General features: G+C 30.5%; 2 protein-coding genes across 2 annotated transcripts in view; one reads left to right on the top strand and one right to left on the bottom strand.

Moving 5' to 3' along the window:
* LOC107439040 (very long chain fatty acid elongase AAEL008004) overlaps positions 1 to 23,587 on the top strand; it is a gene marked incomplete in the record, with an annotated part of 47,778 nt that overhangs the window by 1,792 nt on the left and 22,399 nt on the right. The window contains 2 exon segments of the mRNA XM_071186435.1: positions 11,309 to 11,411; positions 20,072 to 20,138. Of these exon segments, the coding sequence (XP_071042536.1) occupies positions 20,087 to 20,138 (52 nt within the window).
* LOC107439041 (Golgi-associated plant pathogenesis-related protein 1) lies at positions 229 to 17,869 on the bottom strand. Its single transcript, XM_043053628.2, has 5 exons — positions 17,591 to 17,869; positions 12,881 to 12,976; positions 8,371 to 8,503; positions 8,146 to 8,232; positions 229 to 475 (listed from the first exon to the last, which is right to left on the bottom strand). Exons 1-5 carry the CDS (start codon positions 17,669 to 17,671, stop codon positions 252 to 254), a joined length of 621 nt encoding a protein of 206 aa, XP_042909562.1. The 5' UTR covers positions 17,672 to 17,869; the 3' UTR covers positions 229 to 251.

Below are 23,587 nucleotides of genomic sequence, written 5' to 3' on the forward strand. Positions count from 1 at the left end.
AAACAATGAGATCAGCCAATAGCACCTTGGTCAAGACAATGAGCTTGCGTTCGCGGAATATCATTCCCGGCGGTGGCTTCTTCAGTATCACCATCATGTATCTTGAAATAGTGAGACCTCAAACTCTTTGGCTAACAATTGGTTCTTGCATACATACGTTTTTGCTCATAAGACCAAGAGCTGCAAAGCACATAATCATTTTATATTGAACGGCAGTTAAAAGCTGGAAAAGAAAAAAAAACGAGTTTATTTCAAAATGCGCAATGGTAATACATTGATCTGCTGGAAATTCTCTTGGTGTATTGTTTGTATATTGAGTTAGCATGAATCTTCTTTGGCACATTGTCTACAAATCTGTTCAATATGTTTCCAGGAGGGTAATAGTTAGCCACAACATACACACGATGGTTCTTACTTACTGCTTTGCCTACACCTAATTCTCTCGACTTATTCCATATAGTCTGTGTGAAATGACCTGTGAAATAAAAAAGATGGGAAATATTACTCAGTTACAAACAACTGCAGTCCCTGTCCAAATTATTAGACATTCTATAAGATTCTATGTAAAATCTTAATTATCAGGTGATACTATACAGCTTTATTGTTTTTACGAGACTGAAACCGGTTTGTACTTGTTTTCATTCGTGTATCAATTGGTTAAATTAGACGATATATTATATAAATTCGATGATGGGATATATTGGACGATACATTATTTAAATATAGAATATTTATTATCAGGTATTATATTAGTATATTATAATAATTAGACCAAATTATTAGGCGTACTGTAGTGTTTTAATAATTACATGTTTTGCTCGAGTTCATATGCAATACTTTAATATTTAAACATACATGTAATGGGTTTTTATTCAGGAGATTATTTAAATACTTTCTATTTGTATTTATTTTTCACCCATTGCATTACAATGTTAACCAATTGATACATGAACATAAACAAATGTAAACGGGTTTCAGCTGCGAAAAAACAATAATGCCGTATCAGGGTTGGAGTTTTTGCCGACAAAAAGGGGTTTTTGCCAGGACAGTGGCAAAAACCTGGTAAAAACCGGTAAAAACCGGCAAAAACCAAATTATCTAAATTGCTGATTAAATATTATTATAAAATACTTGAAACAAATTTAAATCAATCATAAGGAATAATAATTTTGATACATTACATGAAAAAATTATTTTTAACATATTAATAATTAATATAAGGGTAATCATTTTTAAAAGATTGAAATTTTTTGATCTCTTTTCATTTTAGAATCCTAAAATAAATGCTTTTTTACAAATAAATATTATTATTTGTATAATATTATTATTTATTATAAAAAAATTATTATTTGTACAATAATTAACTACACATGTTGATAGATATTTTATGCTTTAAATTATAGTTATATTAATTTAAAATAAGTTCATTTCACTGGAAAAAAGAGAATAATCACAAATTTTCCAATCAATAATGTTTTAAACTACTAAAATGATATATTATTACATTATCATTTAATTATGATTTAATAATAATTTTGTTAATTTTTCTGTAATTATTTATATTCATAGTATATATTTCAATTTTAGGAATAATTGTGTACAAAAAATGTGTTTTTGTCTTCTTATCTAGGAGAATATAGGTTTTTGCCACTTTTTGCCAATTTGCTTGGCAAAAACCTGTTTTTGCCAGGACGGTTTTTACCGGTATTTACCATGGTTTTTTCCACCTGCGGCAAAATCTTGCCAACCCTGTGCCGTATATTATCTGATAATTGAGATTTTACATCTTATCTTATAGTGCGGCTAATAATTTGGCCAAGTATAGATACGCAGTGCATAGTACGACCACAAATGCCGAATAACTGATAAAAAGTTTAAGGATTTTTGTTTTGTTTAAGAAGTAAGTAACATCTAGATCAAAGAGTTATGTATGGTATTTAACTACACCACTTTGCTATAAAGTAGTTGCCACCATTTATGGTTAAATTAGACGATATATAATATAAATTTAACGATTTGATAAATTAGACGATATATAATTAAAATTTAGAATATTTATTACATGAGGTATAATATTAGTATATAATAATTAGACCAAAATATTAGACGCACTGTAGTGTTTTAATAACTACATGTTTTGCTTCGAGTTTATAAGCAATACTTTTATATTAAAACATACATGTAATAGATTTTTATTCAGGAGATGTTTTATATACTTCCTGTTTGTATTTATTTTTAACGTATTGCATTACAATGTTAACCAATTGATACATGAATGAAAACAAGCGCAAACCGGTTTCGGCCGGTATCACCTGATAATTAAGATTTTACGTAGACTCTTATATTGCCTCTAATAATTTGGCCAAGGACTGTATGTGACCAAATTATCTTCAGGAATTAATGCCTCTTTCCTTGAAATTCATATAAAAATTAATCAACACTGGTCAGAATGACCTGATATTTCATCTGAGTGTACGCGAATCAATAGGAATTAGTTTTACTAAAGATAGATTTAGTTCGAATGTTAACCGATAGATTGCGCTGTATGCATTTCTCATTAAATCTAACAGATGATTGCTTTAAAAGATACTCTAATTTTAAGACGCAAGCTATAAGGCGTGACTTTGCATTGCACAATGCTAGTGATGAAGCGGGGGGGNATTAATGCACAGTCACCGTTCTTGTAACATAGTTGCACAATCTAAGTCCGATGATCCGTGATATGATGATTACCTTCTTAAATGCAGAAGAACATAAATTGCACGCTCGCCGCCTTTTTATCACAAGTGTAGCGTAGAATGCGCTGTCACGTTATTTAATTAATATCTTAAGGCGACAACAATGTATCGGTTAATCTTTGAATTATTATTTCAAGCAATACAAATTCCATTTAAATGAAATATCATATCATTCTGAACAGTGGCTAGTTTTTTTTTTTTTTTTAAATTTTTTGAAAGTGAAACTTTAATTTTAATCCCTCTGTATTTTTAATACTTAACACTAGATGGCCCAAGGAAGTCATTTTGACTGCTTTTTAATTTCAATTAGAAAAACAATGATGTATGTAATGACACAATTTCTTAGAATTTCGTGACTTTTTATACAATATGTAATTTTTTCTTAATTGTTAATATTTACTAATAGCTAGTTATATAACTGTAAATGATATAAAAAATATCAAAAATTAATTTTAAACAAATTTCTTTATGCATTAGTTATTCTTTCACAATGCAGTCATTTTGACTGCTTTTGGGCATTATAAGTATTTCAGTCTTTAAGCGTTTAAGAGCGTTTCTATATGAAAGTCTATTTTTTCCGTATCGTGATCAGTCGCGCCAACTACAATCGCCAAGGTGCCAAATAGATTTTAAACTTGCAATTTTTTTTAAAAAAAAAAGATATGTAGATGTTTGCCCGGGGAGGGGGGTGGCTACGAGTTATACCTTTCGAGTTAGTCCCTTTCTGTGAGTTTTTTTTTTTTAGTTTCTCTCGGGAAGTGCCGAGACTTGGCGATTATTCCGCCGCAGATCACGATACGGAAATCTCCCCGATGTAACAACTCCACCTTTGTTCATTTTAGATACAGAACTTAAAACTATGATGTGAATATTTGTTTTTTCAATCTTATCTGGTTTGTTAGAAAGCGAAAATAAGCTTAAGGTGTACTAGGAATGACATGCATGAACATGAAAGAATTATGAACTAATTGGAGTCCTGACCAGGACTGGCTGGAGATTATTATTTTGTGCAAAAAATTTTGCTTAGAAAACTTTCTCGAAATATGCAAAAGTACTTTTGACCACTCTTGTGACTAAACTATCTCCTGTCTAAATTATTCCAGATTACGGTTATTTTGGGAGTAAGAAATTATATAATCCGTTGTAAAAAAAAAAGGTGTGTTTATTTAAAGAAAATTCTCTTTTGTACATGATTTCGTAACTTAAAATATGGTCTGCTCAGTACTATCTAATTAGTATCTTTTAATTCACCCCTTCGGATTATTGAGAGTTCTAGTGCGTAAAAATCAGATAATTAGATCAAAAATTGGTCCAGGTGTTTAATTCCCCCCTGTTTTTATTTATTTGTTTACTTTTTTATTGATTTTATTATTCATATTTAGTATTTTATTTTATTAATTTATTTATTTGAGCACTGTACACGCAAACTTGTGTCTCAAATGTACCATTTATTCGTGAATTCGCTGGTACAAATCTTAATATTCTTGTAGAATGTACTCCTGTTTCGTCTTAAAACGTAATTTTTAAATTTAAGTTTCATATCGAAGTTATAGCAGATTTTTTGAGAAATCGGGACTATTAAGAAACAGGAAGGAAAGGTTATAAGTTTCCAAGACAATTGGAAAAGATTAGATAATTGCTAAGATCTCAGTAAATTTTATGTTAACAACGAGAAACATATATTAGCTTTTACAATATTTTGTAACATGATTTATCTTTAAAACAGTTATTAAAATATTCTCGGGGAAACTAAAATCGTCTAATTTATTTAAAGTTTTTTTTTTGCAATTTAATTAATTATTTTATTTTTGTGTATAGTTTTATAAACCTTTTATTAGTCTGGGTAGAGAATATCTATAATCATTCACAAAATTTATTTAATAGCGATAATTATACCCTTTCTTTCTTTTTTTGATATATTTTATTCAGATCATTTTTAGTTTATTTTAAACTATTTTTTAAATAGCATACTTCATTAATATTTTATTGCAAGTTCTCTTCGTGAAAACTGTTAATATGAATAATTTTAGATAGAGAATAGCGAGTGAACAAAGTGAGAATGAGGAATGAAAGAAATCCAATCAATGGATCTGAAAATAGGCGTATAAACAACGAGTCAGCAATAAATAGCAGTGAGCCGTGATTGGCTCAGGGTATAGAGCGCTCGCCTTCCAATGAGGTGAGCCGGATTCGAATCACAACATCGGCTGGTCGATGCGAATTCCGCATCCGACATGCACCAACCACAGTGCTGACGTAAACTATCCTCAGTGGTAGGCGGATCATGGGTTAGAGTCCCCTTGCCGCCAGGGAGGTTTTCTTTGGTTTTCCTCTTCATGTAACGCAAATGTAGGTTAATTCCACTAAAAAGGTCTCCACGAAGGCAAACTTCTCCTAATGCTTGATCCAGGAGTTCGCTTGTCTTCTGGATAGGTATCAAAATTACAAGGCTACGGAGTTGAACAGTAGTAGTCGTAAACCCAAAATTGGGTCGGCTGTTCAACGAACGGTTATAAAATAAAATAAATAGCAGTGAATTTTTTTATGGGCTAGTCATTAAAGGGTATTTTAGTGAGTTGTCAAATGAGTGAATAAATTGATAAATGCATAAAAATTTTAACCTATAAATTGCGTTAAGGTAGTCAACGACAAAAAGTTTTCATTTTTTTATAGGAAAATAATTTTTAACAAAATGGTGACATGGTGTGGTCAAAAGGTGAATGAAAAGTACATTTAAAATAATATTTAAAGTATGTATAGTTATAAACAGTATTTAAAACACCCCATGTGCAGCGGAAACTATGTTGAGTGCAAAAGTGCTATTAAATTTAACCAAAACGCATGAAAATTTATTAAATTATAGAGTTTGAAAAACGTTGTTTAAAAACACAGCACTTAAAATTTGCAAAAGCTTATTAAATGGACATTTTGCAATGCTGGTCAAAATGTGCCGAATTTTTCTCATTTATGTAAGTTATATAGTGGGACAGGGGGCACGCTTCTGGTTAATATAGAGATTATATTTATTTGCATAGAGGCTGAATATTCTTTATAAGTTGTTTTTAAATTAATAAATTTACTTTATAAAATTGAAAAACAATTATTTTAGAATATCAAAATAAATCTCATCCTCAATTTAAAAACTGTCATTTTCTTTATTGTTTACTTCAGACTATTTTAACTAATGCTTTCTTTCCAGTGCAGGTATGTCAATTGAGCTTTTTTCTATTAAGTGAATTACGTTTTTTTTCTTTTTACTCAGGACGCTAAATATTCAGTTTCATCATAATGTAAGCAAACAGCTACTTTTATTCACGTTTTAATACAGGGTGCGTAGCGTTTTTAAAAAGTGCTTAAAGGTGCTTATTTTCGATTATCGTTTTTTAAAAGCCCTTGAAGGTACTTTTTTCATTGGGTGTTTTTAAAAAGTACTTAATTTTCCCTTTTCAAAAATGAGATTTTTCCTTTACCCTGTTAATTTTCGCTACGAATTATGCAGAAAGACACTGTTCACATTGTTCTGTTCAACGTTTTCACAATTAATTCAACCCCAATCTATTTCGGCACATCGTCAGTCCGTAGCATATGAAAACGCCATTCGATTTACATGATTAAAATATTTTGACAATTGTCAAAAACAATGCCAAAAGGTTTTTTTTTTGTTGACATAACGGTTAAAACCAGATAAAACCTTTTCAACCCTGCCTAATTATGATATTTCCTTAAAGTGCTTAAAAATATTATTAGTGTGCTTGAAAGGTGCTTATTTTTTGTTGAATAATTTGGCTACGCACCCTGTAATAACATTTCTCTTTTAATTTTAGAAAAAATTTGGAAAATAATTTAAAACTAAATAAATGTATGGTTGAGTTTTTGGAGTTTAGACTTGGGCTGGCAAACGATCTTCTAACAATGGTGAAAAAAGGCTTCGGGCATAAAATATTGCGAATTTCTGTTTCTAATTGTTATTTGTTTTGTTTATATGTTTCTTAATTCAGCACATATATATTTAATAATTTTCCGGGCGAAATATTGTATTTAAAAATGCCAAAAGCAATTTTCCACAGCGTTAAGACTACGTCAGTGAAACAATTTACAAAAAAAAAAAAATTTTCTTTTCTTCTTCCTTTAAAATTAAGATTTATTTTCCAAGATTAAGTTAATGGCGCCGTTTTCAGTATCGCCCGGGGCGCGAAAACGTCTTCCGTCCGGAAACAATTCAAATAAGGCGTTTATGCCTTTCCAGTCATTTCAAACTACTATTATTGAAATTTGGTTCAAATTTACTTGAATACTATTTGATAATCGCCTTTTAGCTTCTTCTCTGTTTCCTCGGACAAACGGGGTGTTTCTGCTACATGGAATATAACTTGGGGTATTTTTTTCATTCAACATGTAAAATCATTTAAGAGCTGAGAACATAAAAACCGAGATAAAATTCCTTAAATTGATTTATGGCTTACTACCCTTTAATATACGTATAAAATATGGAAAAAGAAATTATGAATTATATATAAAAAATTGCGAATTATATAAAAACTTCTAAAAATATGAAGTTTGTTCAATAATCATCTCCTAACATAACGTAAACGTAAGAATACACCGTAAGTTTTGAAGATTCTGTTCCGGATTTAGTATCTCATTGATATCCTCAGTTGACCACTAACCATGGTATAGTTAACAAGGATAAACGTATTTAAAACCAAATCTTTTTAATGAACAAGTGGATGTATTGGACGAAATTCAAGTTTATGTTCGCTTCATTGACCTTGAGTTAGGTGTTGGAGATGTTTAACAGTAGGAGAATGTTCAACGAGATTCCCGCATGTGCTCCGGTTTATAGCATTTTTGTGCTATTCTATAGTTCGTTCACCACGAGTTGGCTCTTGGCTCCGCCTTCATCACGTGGTATCCGACGATATTATTTCGCTATTTTTAGAGGAAGGATGTGAACAATCCTGAACAAGGTTGCTTTTTGGTGATCGTATGACAAAAATATTTATTTCGTTATCTCTATGTACATTTTTTTAACATTAAATATTTCATGAATTTGAGGATATTTCTCTCTTTTGAGTGAATAGTTTGCCCTTTTTTGCTGCAATATATTTAATTAGCTAGAGCAACGAAAGGTATACCAGCAGATGATAAAGCGAAGTAAGTGACTGAAAAAGAATTCACTGTTTGCGTTTGGGGCGCATTAAGGATTGTCTCAATTCCAAGCGCAGAGACGTTTCTCCTCGTACTCCCGCGCTGGAATGAACTCTTCGTCCGAGGGGGAACCAAGTGCCAACTCCTGGTGAACGAACTATATGATATGTTTAGCAACTAAAATTTTAATTTATTATTTCTTTACTTAGTGTAATTCCGGTTAAAAATCACAAATATATTTTTTTAATTATATGCTTACCTGCTTTAGATATAATTTCTCTGGTAATGTGTGAATCATAAGGGTAAAATATGTGTTCAGAATACCAAGATTCCACGACTTCATTCCCTAAGAACAAAATGCAGATTTTATAAAAACTTTTTTATAACTATAAAAAAAAAAAAAACGTGTCTCTCACTAAATCTTTCATATAAAATAAGGGTGGTGACTATGGAACATCCTGAAAACGAAAATGGATAATAATACCTTTTATCTCTGGTATGCTGTAATTGCTCAAATAGGCAACAAACAAGTTTTCTCCATATTGTGGGTGATGACTGTGATGAAAATGATCTTCTGCAGCTATTTTGCACGCCCATTCTTGTGAAAATGAAGAAATCTAGGTTGAAAAAAATATTACATTATTACTAATATAACAAAGTATCGGCACACAAAAAATAACTGATGATATATTTTTTTGAAGTAACTTTTTCAAATAACTGATAATATACTTTGTGGATGAAATATTTTTTACATTTTTTTTAAGAACAAGGAAGGAGAGAAAAGTTTTAGGTTTGCTGCGTTCTTTTCAGAAAAAGAGCGACGAATTTTTTCCGTCAAAGTTGAAAATTAGTCATTAAAGCTCCTCAACAGATGGCGCTGCTTTAAGAGTTAAAAAAGAACATGCCAAGTATAAAAACATTATATATTTTTAATACATATTTTTTTAGTTTATTCTAGATGGCAACGTAATTTGTTGACGATTTTTTTAAAAAAACTTCATAACTTAGCGAGTATAAAATACCTAATTCTTTTAAAGAAATTGAGCCAACCATTACCCTCTAAAGTTTTCATTTAACACTTTACCGACCGGTAGCGGTTCGAACATACTATGCCCTTTCACCGTCCGCTCAGCTGCAGATCGTCCGAGACACCGGCTCGGTTTCGGCCTAGACTGACGCGCGGACTTCACCACTAAATATCAAAAATTACAAATATGATATAAAATGCAACGTTAAATCATCAATATACTGGTTACTGTATTAAAAAGTAGGCGTAACTATCTTTCTTTAACTAATCTTACAAAATATTTTGCTACCACTTTATTAGAACTTTTCCAGAAAGCGGAGCAGTTGGCATCCCTGCCTTCATATCGATGAAAAAATCCCGACTTTCCTCGCAGGAAAATCTAGTCGCACCCAGCTGCACGATGAAAAATCCCGACTCTTTTCGCAGGAAAATCTGGTCGCACCCAGCTGCACTCGAGAAAACGACAGCTGAATTTTTTTCAGGGCATGCTGAATTGGTGGAAAACGTAGTCACCACAGATCGGTCAAAAGTCGATTAATCGACGACCGGTCGGTAAGCGCTGGGGAGCAAACGCTGAATAATCTACGGCCGGTCGGTATACGATGAGAACAAAACGTCGATTAATCGACGGCCGGTCGGTAAAGTGTTAAAATAATTGGTCATTCTTAGGACGTCCAGTATGAACATTGCAAATGAGCAGTATTTTAAATGATGAAAAACTTATGGAGCAGCAAATGTACAGCAATACAAGTGTATAATTATTCATTACAATTAATAAAAGGGTGTACAAAAATTTACGCAAGAATTGAATCAAATTTAAAATTAATTTAGTATTGGCAAGAAGAGAAACGAATAGAACTTATAGAACGCTATCGATTTAGGGTTAGTAAAAATTCAACACGCGAAGGAACAAAGTTCACTGTTGAGCAATATTTTCAAAATAATGAAAGTTTGGCTCACAAAATTTCGTACAAAATATTATCGGAATATTGATTTCACTTGTTAATTGTGAAGAGAGTTAATGAAAAATTCAAGCAAACGATTAATTGTGGACGCTAAATACACTGGCCGTTCAATAATGTTTCAACATGTGTATTGGACAACATGTGATTTCAATAAAATGGTGCCATATAGCCCTTGAAATAATCCAGTTACTGCATGAAGTATTTCCTGGTCGTGTATTCACTGTCTCGTTTCGTTGACCAGAATTGGCCCTCTAGATCACCAGATTTGACACCATTGGATTTTTTTCTATGGAATTATTCAAAATGAATGGTCTATGTCAACAAGCCCACGTTTTCTAGTACATTGAAAGGGAAGATTAAACATTGCGTCAGCGAAATTTAGTCACATTTATGCAAAATTTCAGTGGGAAATTTCGATGTGCGAGCAAAGTTGTGGTGGTCATTTGCCCGGTGTGCTATTCAAGACGTGTGTTCTCTATTTGATTAAAATCTTGCATAAATTTTTGGACACCCCTTATATTTAATTATATAAGTTAAAAAGGAGTGATGTTACTGGTGGATCAAAATTCTTCGATGGGTGAATATTATCATTCATTGAGATTTCACACATGCATTTTGTATTTGTTCTAATAAGCGTGTGCTTTTGTTAGATGAAAATATGTATTTCTTGATGTATGTAATACAGTATACCAATTGCTAGCTATGGTATACTGTATACCGATACAGTATACCAATTGTAAGCTATGAAAAAATAATTTTTAGAAAACGATAAAAAAAATTGAGTTTTTTAAACAGAAACTTTCTCTTTAAACGGTGTATAGCCACAAAGCTCCAGCATAAATAGACATAATCTAGCTAGTCCGAAAGTGAAGGCGATATCAACTTATATTCTCATCAAGTATAAATGATCACTTATAATTTGAGCTCCTTAGCTGGTCGGAATTCGGCTGTCGATAATTCTAATTGGTGATATTTTGATGAGAAATTCAATTTTCAGTGATCAGAAAACAGTTGAAATTTTTAATCCCATTCAACATAGAGCTTTAGTTAAAATTTAAGTGCTCCAGTTAATCTTAAATTAGTCGAAGTTATGATTTATGATAAATTCCATTTGGTAATAAAGTAACAATAAATTCTGCTTCTCTCGATCAAGAATCGAATAAAATTACTCTAAAATCGATCATTTTGACTGTTTTTGAGCATTTTTTTCCCAACTAGGAATGGGGTTGAAAAAAATCTACGAAATCTACAAAGACGAAAGCGAATTGATAAAAACTTAGTAATTAAATAATTCGATATTTTGAAAATTATTTTTAAAAAAAAGAAAAGAAAGAAAACATTGATCGTAAGTAGTATTTTCGTGAGTAAAATGTTTCGTCAGTAGATGTTATCAATCTATGTTATACAACTAATTCTTTTTTTTTTTTCAGATAGGCTATCACTTTTGAAGATAAAATGTTTTCTTTTTCTTAACTCAAAGCACTTCGATATTTATTCGCGGAGTGTATTTTCGAATGCGATACAGTCATTACGGTAAGATAAAATTTACTCATAAACATTTATTTTTATCTTAAACTGTTTTTACTGTCTATTATTAGAACATTTTATAACGAAGGAATATATAATTTTATTCGCTTTTTCGTTAAGATTTTTTGATATTCTCTGTCTATTTGGCGATGTTTTAAGAACTTATGCTTTTTGACATTTTTATAAACATTTAGGCAAAGTTATTGTAGATACTCCCATATCATATCAAGAATCAATTGGACCAACAACAGTCGCCAAGGCGCCATGATCTGGCTCTTGTAATTAAAATACGATTTAATTTTCTTTCTTGTACTCTTATTTGAAGAATAAATGTAGTTAGGCATCATATAATTTTTTAGACAGATGCTCCCATATCATATCAGGACCAGGTTGTACGAACAACAGTCAAAGTATCATCTATGATACCTTGACTGTTATTCGTGCAACATGGCAAGGCAAGGTTATTGTAGATACTTCCATATCATATCAAGAATCAGTTGGACCAACAGCAGTAGCCAAGGTCCAACTATGTGCTTCATGAAATTAAAATAAGGTTTAAATTTTTTTTCTTATGTTATCGGTTTATCTAACCATGTTTTAAGAATTTGAAACATCGAAAACGTTTTTAGTTAAAGATACATAAATTTTTAAGCAACGCCTCTTGATGCGCGCCATCTCAAATCAAAGAACCGAGTGCGCCAACAGCAGTAGCTATAGTGTCACTGCATACAAAGAAAGCCCTTATTTCTTTTTCGTGTTGATAACAAAGAATTGAAATATCAATCTTGTGAACTGTAATGAAAACGTAAACGTAAATATAAAAAAAAATTTGAATTAAAATTACTTTTTTCGCTCATGAACATAGAAAAGTTAAAACAAAAAGAAATACAAGTTTGGAATCGAATAGCTCATGTCAACAAAGATAGTGTTCTACATTATGTCTTACTTATACTTAAGCAGTTTCATTTTATTCAAGGTTATTGTTATTCATTTAAAAATGAGTATTAATCCAGCTGTTTTGATTTTTAAAAACATAATGAATGTTTAGTGTCTGCATTGTTTTTCTCATTTATTTCAATGTAACATCCTAACAGTTAGGTTATTTGACAGCTTTACAATGATAGCTCTAAATTTTGAAATTCATAATTGTGTTTTCAATAAATAATAATTGTTTCTTAAAAGCATTTTTTTTCTATTGCTTATCCTCTATTTCAATTTAAAATATTAATTATTTCAATAACTGATTATTGACCAGAAATTTTAGTTTTTTAAAGAGGAATTAGCTTTAAATAAAAGATTCGAATTCTTCAGATTACACACTAGAACACATTTCAAATGGGTATTACTTAAAGCAGGCCATCGAAGATTTGCAAAGCAAACCGTCGTAAGTTGAGGAGCGTCTGAGAGGGAGCCTACTAATTAATCAGAATTTATCTATAATTATTCTAGAATTCAAACTTCTATATAAGACTTACCTGGGATGAAAGATGTAAAGGTGAACAGCCATGCTGAGCTCTGTAATGATTATGACTTTTGAGGCATTCTTCATTAAAATCTTCACCGTGTGCAATCTATGAGTAGAAGTATTTTTATTACTGCTAAAATTTCATTAAAACCTCATAATTATGCACTTGTAATTCTTTCATTATTTTATAACGTTTTTAGAATTTTCATCGCACTGTAAAAAATTCCTAATCAAATTACAATTGGTACTGGTACTCAAAGTACAGCTACTTTTTTTCGCAAAATTCATTTTTATCGAAACATGTTGCGGAACAAAAAAATCCGATAAACCGTAATTTTTACAGTAATATTTATCTTGAAATCACTGAATCACTCAAATAATATAAATATTACTCTAAAAATTGCGTATAATATTTTACAATAATAATGGATTTTTCGGTAAAAATTGATTTCACGTTAAAATGGATGATGCAGCCAATGTGTCGGAAATTTATACTGTAATTTAATCCGGAATGTTTTGCAGTGCATGATGCTAAAAAAAACACTATCTATATAAAGTCTATCAATATCTATATTAAGTATCATTAGAAGCGTTAAAATATGATAGTCTTTTCCATTTCTCGTAAATCGTTTTTTGGAGTCGTCGATGAGTTCAATCGGGTGAAAAAAATTCTTAGGATTCTTAATGGGATACCTGCAAGTGACATAGTGTTGGTATCTTGATCCTGATTGGAAACGTGGTACTTGTTTACATTAGCAACTGTTTTTTCCATTTTATTTCGAGTAAGCCAACTCCTTCAAGTATCAATTCTCTTAAAATGACATGTTCTATATTTTTTCACGAAGATTCTTTCACAAAGATTTCAATCATTTGACTATATATTTCGTTCTTAACACATGTAAAACATAAAAAAAACTAAGTATGCATCGAATTGGTTACAATAAAATGCATTAATAGATAATAAATCTAATTTAAGTAAAATAAGTAGAGGAGAGAGAATTATATTTCAAGAAATTTGATGTATAATACGGCCGCTGTGTTTAATTAACATTCTAACTTATAAATAGAAACTTAGCTCAACTTTAACACACCGTTTTGCTTATAAGCGATCAGCTGGCGCTGACGTAATAGGTCACATGTGTGAGTATCCGCGATCTTCTTCTTGAAGTGCAAGTACCCAAACAAAGTATATGAGGAAATCTTTTTTAACACTAGAAAGACTGAAATATCTATATTGCCCAAAAGTAGTCAAAATGACTGCATTTTGAAAGAATAACTAATGTATAAAGAAATTTGTTTAAAATTAATTTTTAATATTTTTGATATTATTTTTTGTTATATAACAAGTTATTAGTAAATATTAACAATTAAAAAAATTATCTGTTGTACAAAAAGTCACAAAAGTCTAAGAAATTGTCTCATCATTGTTTTTCTAATTGAAATTAAAAAGCAGTCAAAATGACTTCATTGGGCAATGTAGTGTTAAATTTTTACTTCTTAATTTGTGGTATTCTTTACGATTGAATGTTTAATATACATTTTTTAAGAGTTACCTTCAATGATTATTAACTGTTTATTCAAGGGTAACACAAAAAGAAAAAAAATCCCATGAGTTGAAAAACTATAATATTGTAATACTTCCTTTTTTTTTCCATTACGGACATTTTTCTTATTCTCTCTCTGCGCCCTACCCGCTTTGCAAAATTAACCCTTACCACTATTTTGCAATCATTTTTGATACTTAAAACAGAATTTTTACGCCGAAACTAAAAATCATCCAAATAAAATAAACCAAAATATTTTCATTGTAGTACTAGATTATTTAGAACTGCAGATTTAGTTTTCGTTTTTATTGGGTTAAAATATGAACTTTATAGAGAGCAGAACTTACGTTGTTTATTATATTCATATCATGTTTGGCGAAATAAGATCTGTAATTTGATAATTTTGATTTCAAAACAGGCCTACTGTATTGTACAGCTCACAAGACTTTTTTTTTAAATTTTTTTTTTTATTTTTATAACCTTCGTTGAACTCAATTTCGGGTTTACGACTGTTAATGTTCAACTCCGTAGCCTTGTAATTTAGAACTTAATCCAGAAGACAGGATCAAGTATTGGGAGAAATTTGCCTTCGTGGAGGACTTTTTGATGGAACTAACCCGCATTTGCGTTACATGGAGAGGAAAACCACGAGAACCTCCCATGGTGAGCCTGACGGCAAGGGGACTCTAACCCATGATCCGTCTACCACAGAGAATATTTCACGTCAGCACTGCGGTCGGTGCAAGCCGGGTGCGAAATTCGTATCCCAGCCATCCGGTTCACCCATTGGAAGGCGAATGCTCTATCCCCTAAGCCATCGCGGCTCGATGCAAGACTTTATAAGCGGTTATTACGGAATACTTTCTAACTAAATAAGTTGTAAAAATATGCTCACTAAAGAATAAGGTTAAACCAAGAGATTTCGCCCTAATGTTCACAGCCCCGCGATTGTTCTACAATCGTTTTTGTTTCTTGACGTTAAGCTGATTTATAAATCAAAATGAAAAATTATCCAATTGAAATATTCCAAAATATTTTATTAACACACATTAGGTGCCTCAGAACTTAATTAGGGATTCTATTTGGAAAAATTTTAATCCTACTCATTTTGCTCGATTTCCATTGCAACTTCTTTGACAAACTTGATTTTAATATTCATATTTAATTTTGTTTACTATTAAAACAAGTTCTGAGAGTCTTTCGCGCAAAAGAATATTTAATGAAAAGTCAAAACCTAGTATCTCTTTTTAATTTTAATTATTTAGTTTGCAATAATTATTTTAATTGTGCACGTTGACTGCAAACAGTTTTGTATAAAATATATCACAAAAATTATGTAACTTATTTACCGTTTAATAATTGTAAATCGTTCATTCAGTAAATTTGTTTTAAAATGTTGCGTCATAAGGTAATCTATATATTTATTTCTCTCACGTGGCACAAAAAACGTGGGTATTTCTTTTTCTAAAATGGCAACACTATCGTCATCTATAATAATTTATTCTGTCAGATTGTCTTAAGTAATAATTTAAATTGTGTTGAATAATTAGTTTTTCACCATCTATCCTAAGAAAACAAACATACGCTACCGGAAGTTTTGAGGTCCTCTTCTGATGTCATAGGATTAACATGACTATTTCTTCATTTTTTTGACGTCCCGGGTTTGTTTGTATAGACTTGGGATACTCAGTTACCCTAAATTTAATTTTTTTGTTGTATTTTTACAAAAAAATGTGTTTTTCATATTTTAAAATATCGAATGAAGATAAGAAAAAAAAGTACTTTGGGAAATTATCTTATATTTATATGCAATTACTTGATAGTTGAGATGTGGATTTAAGCAATTTAGTTTACATGACCTGAATTTTCTACCGGATTAATTTAAATAGTGTTAAATAACTACTTATACTTAAAGTATTAAATTAGATTCACTTTTTAAGAAGTCTTATATGATAGTTTAAGTAGCGTTAAATTAGCTATGCGTTAATTATTTTTTCAGATTCATTTTGTTAGGTAAACTTAAGTGATAGTTTAATTAGTGTAGAAAAGTTAGTTATACGTTAAGAATTTATTTAAAATAATTTTTAATTTTTATAGAAATAAACAATTAGTTTCGGAATAGTTATTTCGATTTATTCTTGATCCTTTCTCATATGGCTGTAGAAATTTTAACCATAGATGGTGCCGCATACTGTCATAGCAATTTTATTTTATATTATAACCGTCGTTGAACAGCCGACCCAATTTTTGTGTTTACGACTACTAATGTTCAATTCCGTAGCCTTGTAATTTGAACCCAATCCAGAAGATAAGGAAACTCCTGTGCAAGTATTGGGAGAAATTTGCCTTCGTGGAGGACTTTTTAATGGAAATAACCAGAATTTGCGTTACACGGAGAGGAACACCACAAAAAACCTCCCACTGTTAGCCTAACGGCAAAGGGACTCTAATCCATGAAGTAAAAGACGCAGACGAGTAAGAATTAAATTTAAAAAAAATTTTGATGTGCGATACAGCATTGCGTTTAATTAACATTCTAACTTATGTGGAGAAACTAAACTCAACTTTAACACGCCATTTTGCTCATAAGTGATCAGCTGGGGCGCTGACGTCATAGTTCACATGTGTGGGTATTCGTGATCTTCTTCTTAAAGTGAAAGTACCCAATTATGAATGAAATTGTCCCCGTTGTTACTTTTCTTTTTAGTAAATATGTAACAAAAATAGCTGAAAAAATATAATAAATGGTATATTAAATTTAAACTTGAGCAGGTAATGAATAAAATATATATTTGTCAAAATCGAAGAAAACAAGAATACCGTTAAATAAAAGACGAAATAAGTAATTTAACAAGCAAATACCGTTATAACTTTTATTAATTTTACGTCAATTGACAACCGAAGACTTTCGGATCTAGTAATTAAGAATCCTAACATATATTTTTACCCTTATAAGTTTTACTAATTTTACACGTATGACAACCTTAGAGTTTCGAATCTTTATTGCTGATTAAGAATCTCATCATATAATTTTTTCTATCCCATAAGAATGCACCAACAACAACCAGAATCGGTTTCACACAATTATCGTTTTATATTTTATAGATAAATCATATCAAATCATTGCAGAAAAGCTAAATACATACATTTTATAAAATAAATAAATAAATTCATACCTTAGAAATAAAAGAATCATTATAAATGTATTCTTCTCCAGCAGTTAAATAGTTCGAGAACTTTCTTCGTTTATTTAGCATATTTAACAAGGATAGGAAAAAAAAATCGTCTGATATAAAGAGAGGGGACGAACACTGTTTGAGGATTTAGTCGAAATATTGTTGCTTTCCTTTTTTTCTTTTCTTTGGAACCTTTCCCAAGTTTTCTTTACAGAAGGGATCAGTAAATTCATATATTACTCACGATCGTTTGTTTATGATACCAAATGGAGTGTTTAAGTTACCGAAATTTTAAAGATGTCTCTTGACTGGAAATATGGGTGTTATCTTTTACGCTTATCTTTCATCCATTGGGAGCTATATAACGCAACTAAAATAATTTAAGCGCCAGCGCAGCTGCTTTTTTTCCCTTATTAACGTTTTAAATAACTTTAAAAAGAGTTGTTTTTTTTATGAAAGTAATATTTTTGTTCAGGAGTATTTTTATTTCTAATGTTTGACGATTCTAATAATTTTCGTATTAGTTAATTTCGCATTTATACATGTGCATTTGGTGTTCAAGAACGTGTGTAATATACCTTGAAAACATGTTAGCGAATGCATACTATGAATGTATCTACTTTTAATTTAATAACTGGATTTTTCCCGTAATAAGACGCAATCTTCATCGTCCGGGGTATGCGTCTTAAATATGCTAATTTGTGCTGACGATATTTTAAGTTACGAAATCGGACATCATAACTTACAGTCCTTGTCGAATTTATTAGACGCACTGTAGTTTTTTAATAGTTACATGCAGAGCCGTTTTTATGTTCACAGGGGCCCCGGGCCTGTCATTATTTGAGGGCCCTTTGTGAGTAAATTTAGAGAAAAAAATTTTGCATAATTTTTAAAAATTATTAAATTTTAAGAGTAAAAACATATAAATTAATTATAAGAGATTATATACATTATTTTTTATCGAAAACTTAAGGTAACAATACTTTTCGCGCTTTTTGAGAGGCGAAGTCTTCTATCACATCATCAAAATCAATTTCCTGTAATAGACATCATATTGAATGCTCATAATTGACAAATGACTGAAACTTTCTTGAGTCATACTATTTCTTAACTCATTTTTAATTAATTTTAGTCTGGAGAATGAACGTTCGCTACTAAAATTAGTTATCATGAGTGACAGAAAAATTCGAAATGAAATATCAATGTTCGGAAATGTATCTTAGAGATTATTGTTTTTTACTATTTTATCTATGCCATTTATGCCTAATTGTCCTAAGTTATTCTTCTGGGCCTAATAATGCTTGAAATGCTTGAATTTTTTTTAATGTATGTATATAAATTTTGAATATATGTATTTGTTATTTTTTATGAGCTTTTTTCTCAATTTTTTTTCTTTACGTTGCGTTTCGCTTTGCAGCTCAAAATCTATAAAGCTGAGAAGCATGAAATTATGAAGGTGTGTATAAAATATGCAAGGAGTTAGAAAGAATACAAGAAAATACAATTTGATTATTAGTTTTATTTTTATTATTTTTTTTATAATCACCGTTGAAAAACTGATTCAATTTCGAGTTTACGACTACCAATGTTTAACTACGTAGTCTTGTAATTTTAAAACCAATCCAGAAGACAAGGGAACTCCTGGGTCAGTACCCAGAGGTATTGAATTGCTATGAGAACTTGGTGGAATTTGTGATCCCGACAGATTTAACATGCACCAGTCGCCATTTTATTCATGGTATTATTCGGCCGACTGAATTCGAACTCCCATTCTCACGAACACGAGTTCATAGCCCTACCAACCAAGCTGTCACGGCCAAATTATTAGTTTATTTTATAACAGCCGACCCAATTTCGAGTTTACGACTACTAATGTTCTACTCCGTAGCCCTGTAATTTTGAATCCAGTCTAGCAGACAAGAACTCCAGGATCAAGTATTGGAAGAAATTTTTGTTAAGAAAAGTTTTTTTATTTATTTATTTTTTATTTATTTATTTTTTTATAGGAGGAAGTATTTGCGTCCGAATTCTATTCTTAAAATATCGTCCACTCTAATTAATAACCACCCTAATTAGTTCAACCCCCCAAAACATGACAATTGCATCGCAGTGAAGTGAAAGTTCAATCATTAGATCCGAAGTTATTTTGAGTATCGTGTGTTCTGTAAATAGTATTTAATTATGTAAAATTAATAATACCAATATTAAGAAAAATATGAGGTTGCTCCTGAACTAATTATTCAATTTTAAACATTAAGTATTAAAAGTTTTTGAATCTGGAAGTTGTATAACTTCCTAAAATGTATATAACTTCTTTAAAATGTTGTATAACTTCTTAAAATTCTTATAACTTTTAAAATCGACATTAATTTGACAATTAGAATAAATGTTCTCTTTGCTGCATTTTAAACATGAATCTATATTGTGCTTTATTCCTCTTAACTATTTATTATTGATTAGTAATATTTCTTATAATTTCAGAACTTAATGTAAGTCATGGGTTTGGATCATTTCCAAGTAGAAATTTATAATTTCCTTAGCAAGCCAGGTAAATCTTTTAACATACCAAATTTTTTTATTCTAGAGATTTACTGAAGAGATTTAAAGAGCACAATGCGCAAAAAAAGAACAAAAAATGGGCCACCTTGAATATTTTTTGATCGTAATAATCGAATTTTCACGTACTAAGACTTAAACTTAATGGTTAGAGGGAGTGACCTTAAATGTGATAAGTAACTGGTGCAGACGATATTTTAAGTAACGTAATCCGACGTGGAAACCTTCTTTCTCTGAATTAACATATTTTTTTCGACGGATTCGTATTTCTGACCCTCCAAAATATAGGGGGTAGACGCAATCTGGGAAATACGGTCCCCATAGTTTGGTCAGGAGAACGATCCAAAGTTTGGACCCCATAATGCTAATTTTACTTTTTGCATATTTTGCAATTCGCGACCATATTTTCGCTCACAATTATAAAATTCGTTCATCTTAAAATGCATGCAAAAAATAAATTTTTGTAAATAGTAATTATTTTTTTTATTATTTTATTTAATAATACTCGAAATAAATTTGAGATGTGAGGAATACAATTTTTTACATCATTTTAAAGTATGTAATTTTACATTTCAAAATATAAAATTTGAGCGAAATAGGTTGAAAAGTTTCTGAGAAATCGATTTTTTTAAATAGGCGTATTTTGAAAAACGATTAATCTCTAATTCAGTACCCCCAAAGGTGCTGATTTGTTATGGAGACACAGAGGATTTTGTGACCCGACAGATTTAACGTGCACCAGTTACCAATTTCAAAGCGGGAATCAAACTCACGACTCCTTAGGCATGGACCCAACGCTCTACCAACGAGGCTATCCCGGCCTTTAAAAAATTATATAACTTGCAATTGAAAATTTTTCTACTATTGCAAAATAAAATAATAAAAAATAATAAATATATACCAAAATTTATTTTTCATTTGGAATCATCTTTAGATAAACGAATTTTATAATCGCGTGGAAAAAAAATTGAATATGCTTTAAGAGTTCTTGAGATATGGCAAAATAAGCAAAAAGTATATTTAGTATTATGGGGTCCAAACTTTGGATTGTTCTTCTGACCAAACTATGGGGGCTATATTTCCCAGATTTCGGCTTCTCCCTATATTTTGAGTTCGGAAATTCGAATATTGAAAAAAGGTATGTTTATTCAGAGAAAGTACGTTTTTGTGTCTGACTTCGTAACTTAAAATATCGTCTGCACTAATTAATTTCCACATTTGAGGTCACCCTCTCGAACCAATAAGTTTGAGTCCTAGAACGTGAAGATCCGATCATTAGATCAAAAGTTATTCATGGTGGTCCGTTTTTTTTTTTTTTTTTTGGCACACTGTACTTTAAAGATGTATTGTAGAGATTTTATTGGTAGACAAATTATGCTTTAGACATACTAGAGGTAAGCAATTAATAAGTTTTGTATTAATTGCTTACCTCTAGCAATTACTACATTTTGTATTCTTGAGATAAACAAAAGTAATACATTTTGTATTAATTGCTTACCTGTAGCAATTAATAAATTTTTTATTCTGGAGATGAACAAAGGTAATACATTTTGTATTAATTGCTTACCTCTAGCAATTAATACATTTTGTATTCTAGAGATAAGCAAAAGTAATATATTTTGTATTAATTGTTTACCTCTAGCAATTAATACATTATGTATTCTAGAGGTAAACAAAAGTAATACATTTTGTATTAATTGCTTACCTCAAGCAATTAATACATTTTGCATTCTAGAGATAAACTTAACTAATACATTTTCTATTATGTACATTTCACTTTCACTATTTATTATGATATCTAGAGATTCTAGATGTGGATAAATTTCTTTGTAGAGGACGAGAAAAATGCATTCTAGAGACTCTAGATGTGGGCAAATAATATGTTAGGCATGTAATCTGGATATTGTAGAGCTGGGAAAATTTAACAAATTATAGTTTAAATACATAGGCTAGATATTCTAGAGATGGGCGAATCGTATTCCATATGAAAGAAATTAAATTTTTGAGTTTTAGAGGTGTACAAGTAATATTCTTAAAGTGATAAGAAAATTTATTAATTATTTATTATTATTAGATATTTAAAAGAAACGGTATTTTTAAATGCAGTTAACTCCCTTAAAATTTTTTTTTTTTTTTTAATAAAAAGTAGGTCAATTTTGGACATTCAGCATTTCGAATTATTGCTAATTAATTTGATCGAAACATAATCTCAAAAATATTATTTCAGAGTAAAAATATTTTCGTCTGTTTTCAGTTGATTATCTTTTAGATTTTTAAGCATAACTGGATTTATATGGTATTTTTTTATACATACAGTCTGACCTCTATGTAACGAAGTCCCTAAATCCTGATAATAAGTTCGTTATATGGAAAATTCGTTAAATAGAAAATCACCTTTTGAAATACTTGAACAATACAAAACAGGTTTTAAATTCATGAACACTGGGCATAATTAAAATAGCAATTGTCTTGTGAACTAGTATCTACTATTTATTTTATAAATCTTAACCATGGAAGAAATTTACATGGAATATAAAAATAGAGTGAAACATTACCCAGTGTTATACTATCATGATCGTAGTCTAGTAATTTTAAACATGCATTACCTCATGCGTTCTTAAGTTTAATTGTTACTGATAAGATCTGTTAATTTTGTTTGAGTTTCTCGTTTGAGACGCAAACAAAAAGGGAAAGAGATTTGACTGTTTTCTCTAAAAGTTAGGTAGCTCCGAAAAATCAATTCGAGGTTATTTCCGCCATAAAATGCGTAAACAAGTTCGAAATGTTTGGAAATATTTTGGGAAATAGGGAAAGCGGATTTCAAAGAAAAGTTCGTTAAATAGGAAATTCACTTCGCTATTTGGTAGTTATATAACGAAGAAATTTCCTAATTGCTCTTGGTTCCTCGAAAAAATCTCAAAATAGAGCAGTTTGCAAAATGGAAGTTCGTTAAATAGTAGTCCTACTGTATATATGAAGGCTAATTTTTTCCCCATTACAGATCCCAGAGTAGCGCAATGGAAATTCTCTTCGCTATTTGGTAGTTATTTAACGAAGAAATTTCCTAATTGCTCTTGGTTCCTCGAAAAAATCTCAAAATAGAGCAGTTTGCAAAATGGAAGTTCGTTAAATAGTAGTCCTACTGTATATATGAAGGCTAATTTTTTCCCCATTACAGATCCCAGAGTAGCGCAATGGAAATTCACTTCGCTATTTGGTAGTTATTTAACGAAGAAATTTCCTAATTGCTCTTGGTTCCTCGAAAAAATCTCAAAATAGAGCAGTTTGCAAAATGGAAGTTCGTTAAATAGTAGTCCTACTGTATATATGAAGGCTAATTTTTTCCCCATTACAGATCCCAGAGTAGCGCAATGGAAATTCACTTCGCTATTTGGTAGTTATTTAACGAAGAAATTTCCTAATTGCTCTTGGTTCCTCGAA

This window comes from Parasteatoda tepidariorum, chromosome 1 (assembly GCF_043381705.1).
Source record: "Parasteatoda tepidariorum isolate YZ-2023 chromosome 1, CAS_Ptep_4.0, whole genome shotgun sequence".
NCBI classification, from domain to species: Eukaryota; Metazoa; Arthropoda; class Arachnida; order Araneae; family Theridiidae; genus Parasteatoda; species Parasteatoda tepidariorum.

Coding starts and splice junctions, on each gene's coding strand:
- LOC107439041 (XM_043053628.2), bottom strand. CDS start 17,671: ATGCTAAATAAACGAAGAAAGTTCTCGAACTATTTAACTGCTGGAGAA. Junction 8,233..8,370: donor CAGCATACCAGAGATAAAAG/GTATTATTATCC, acceptor TTTTGTTCTTAG/GGAATGAAGTCGTGGAATCT. Junction 476..8,145: donor AGAAATTATATCTAAAGCAG/GTAAGCATATAA, acceptor TTTATTTCACAG/GTCATTTCACACAGACTATA.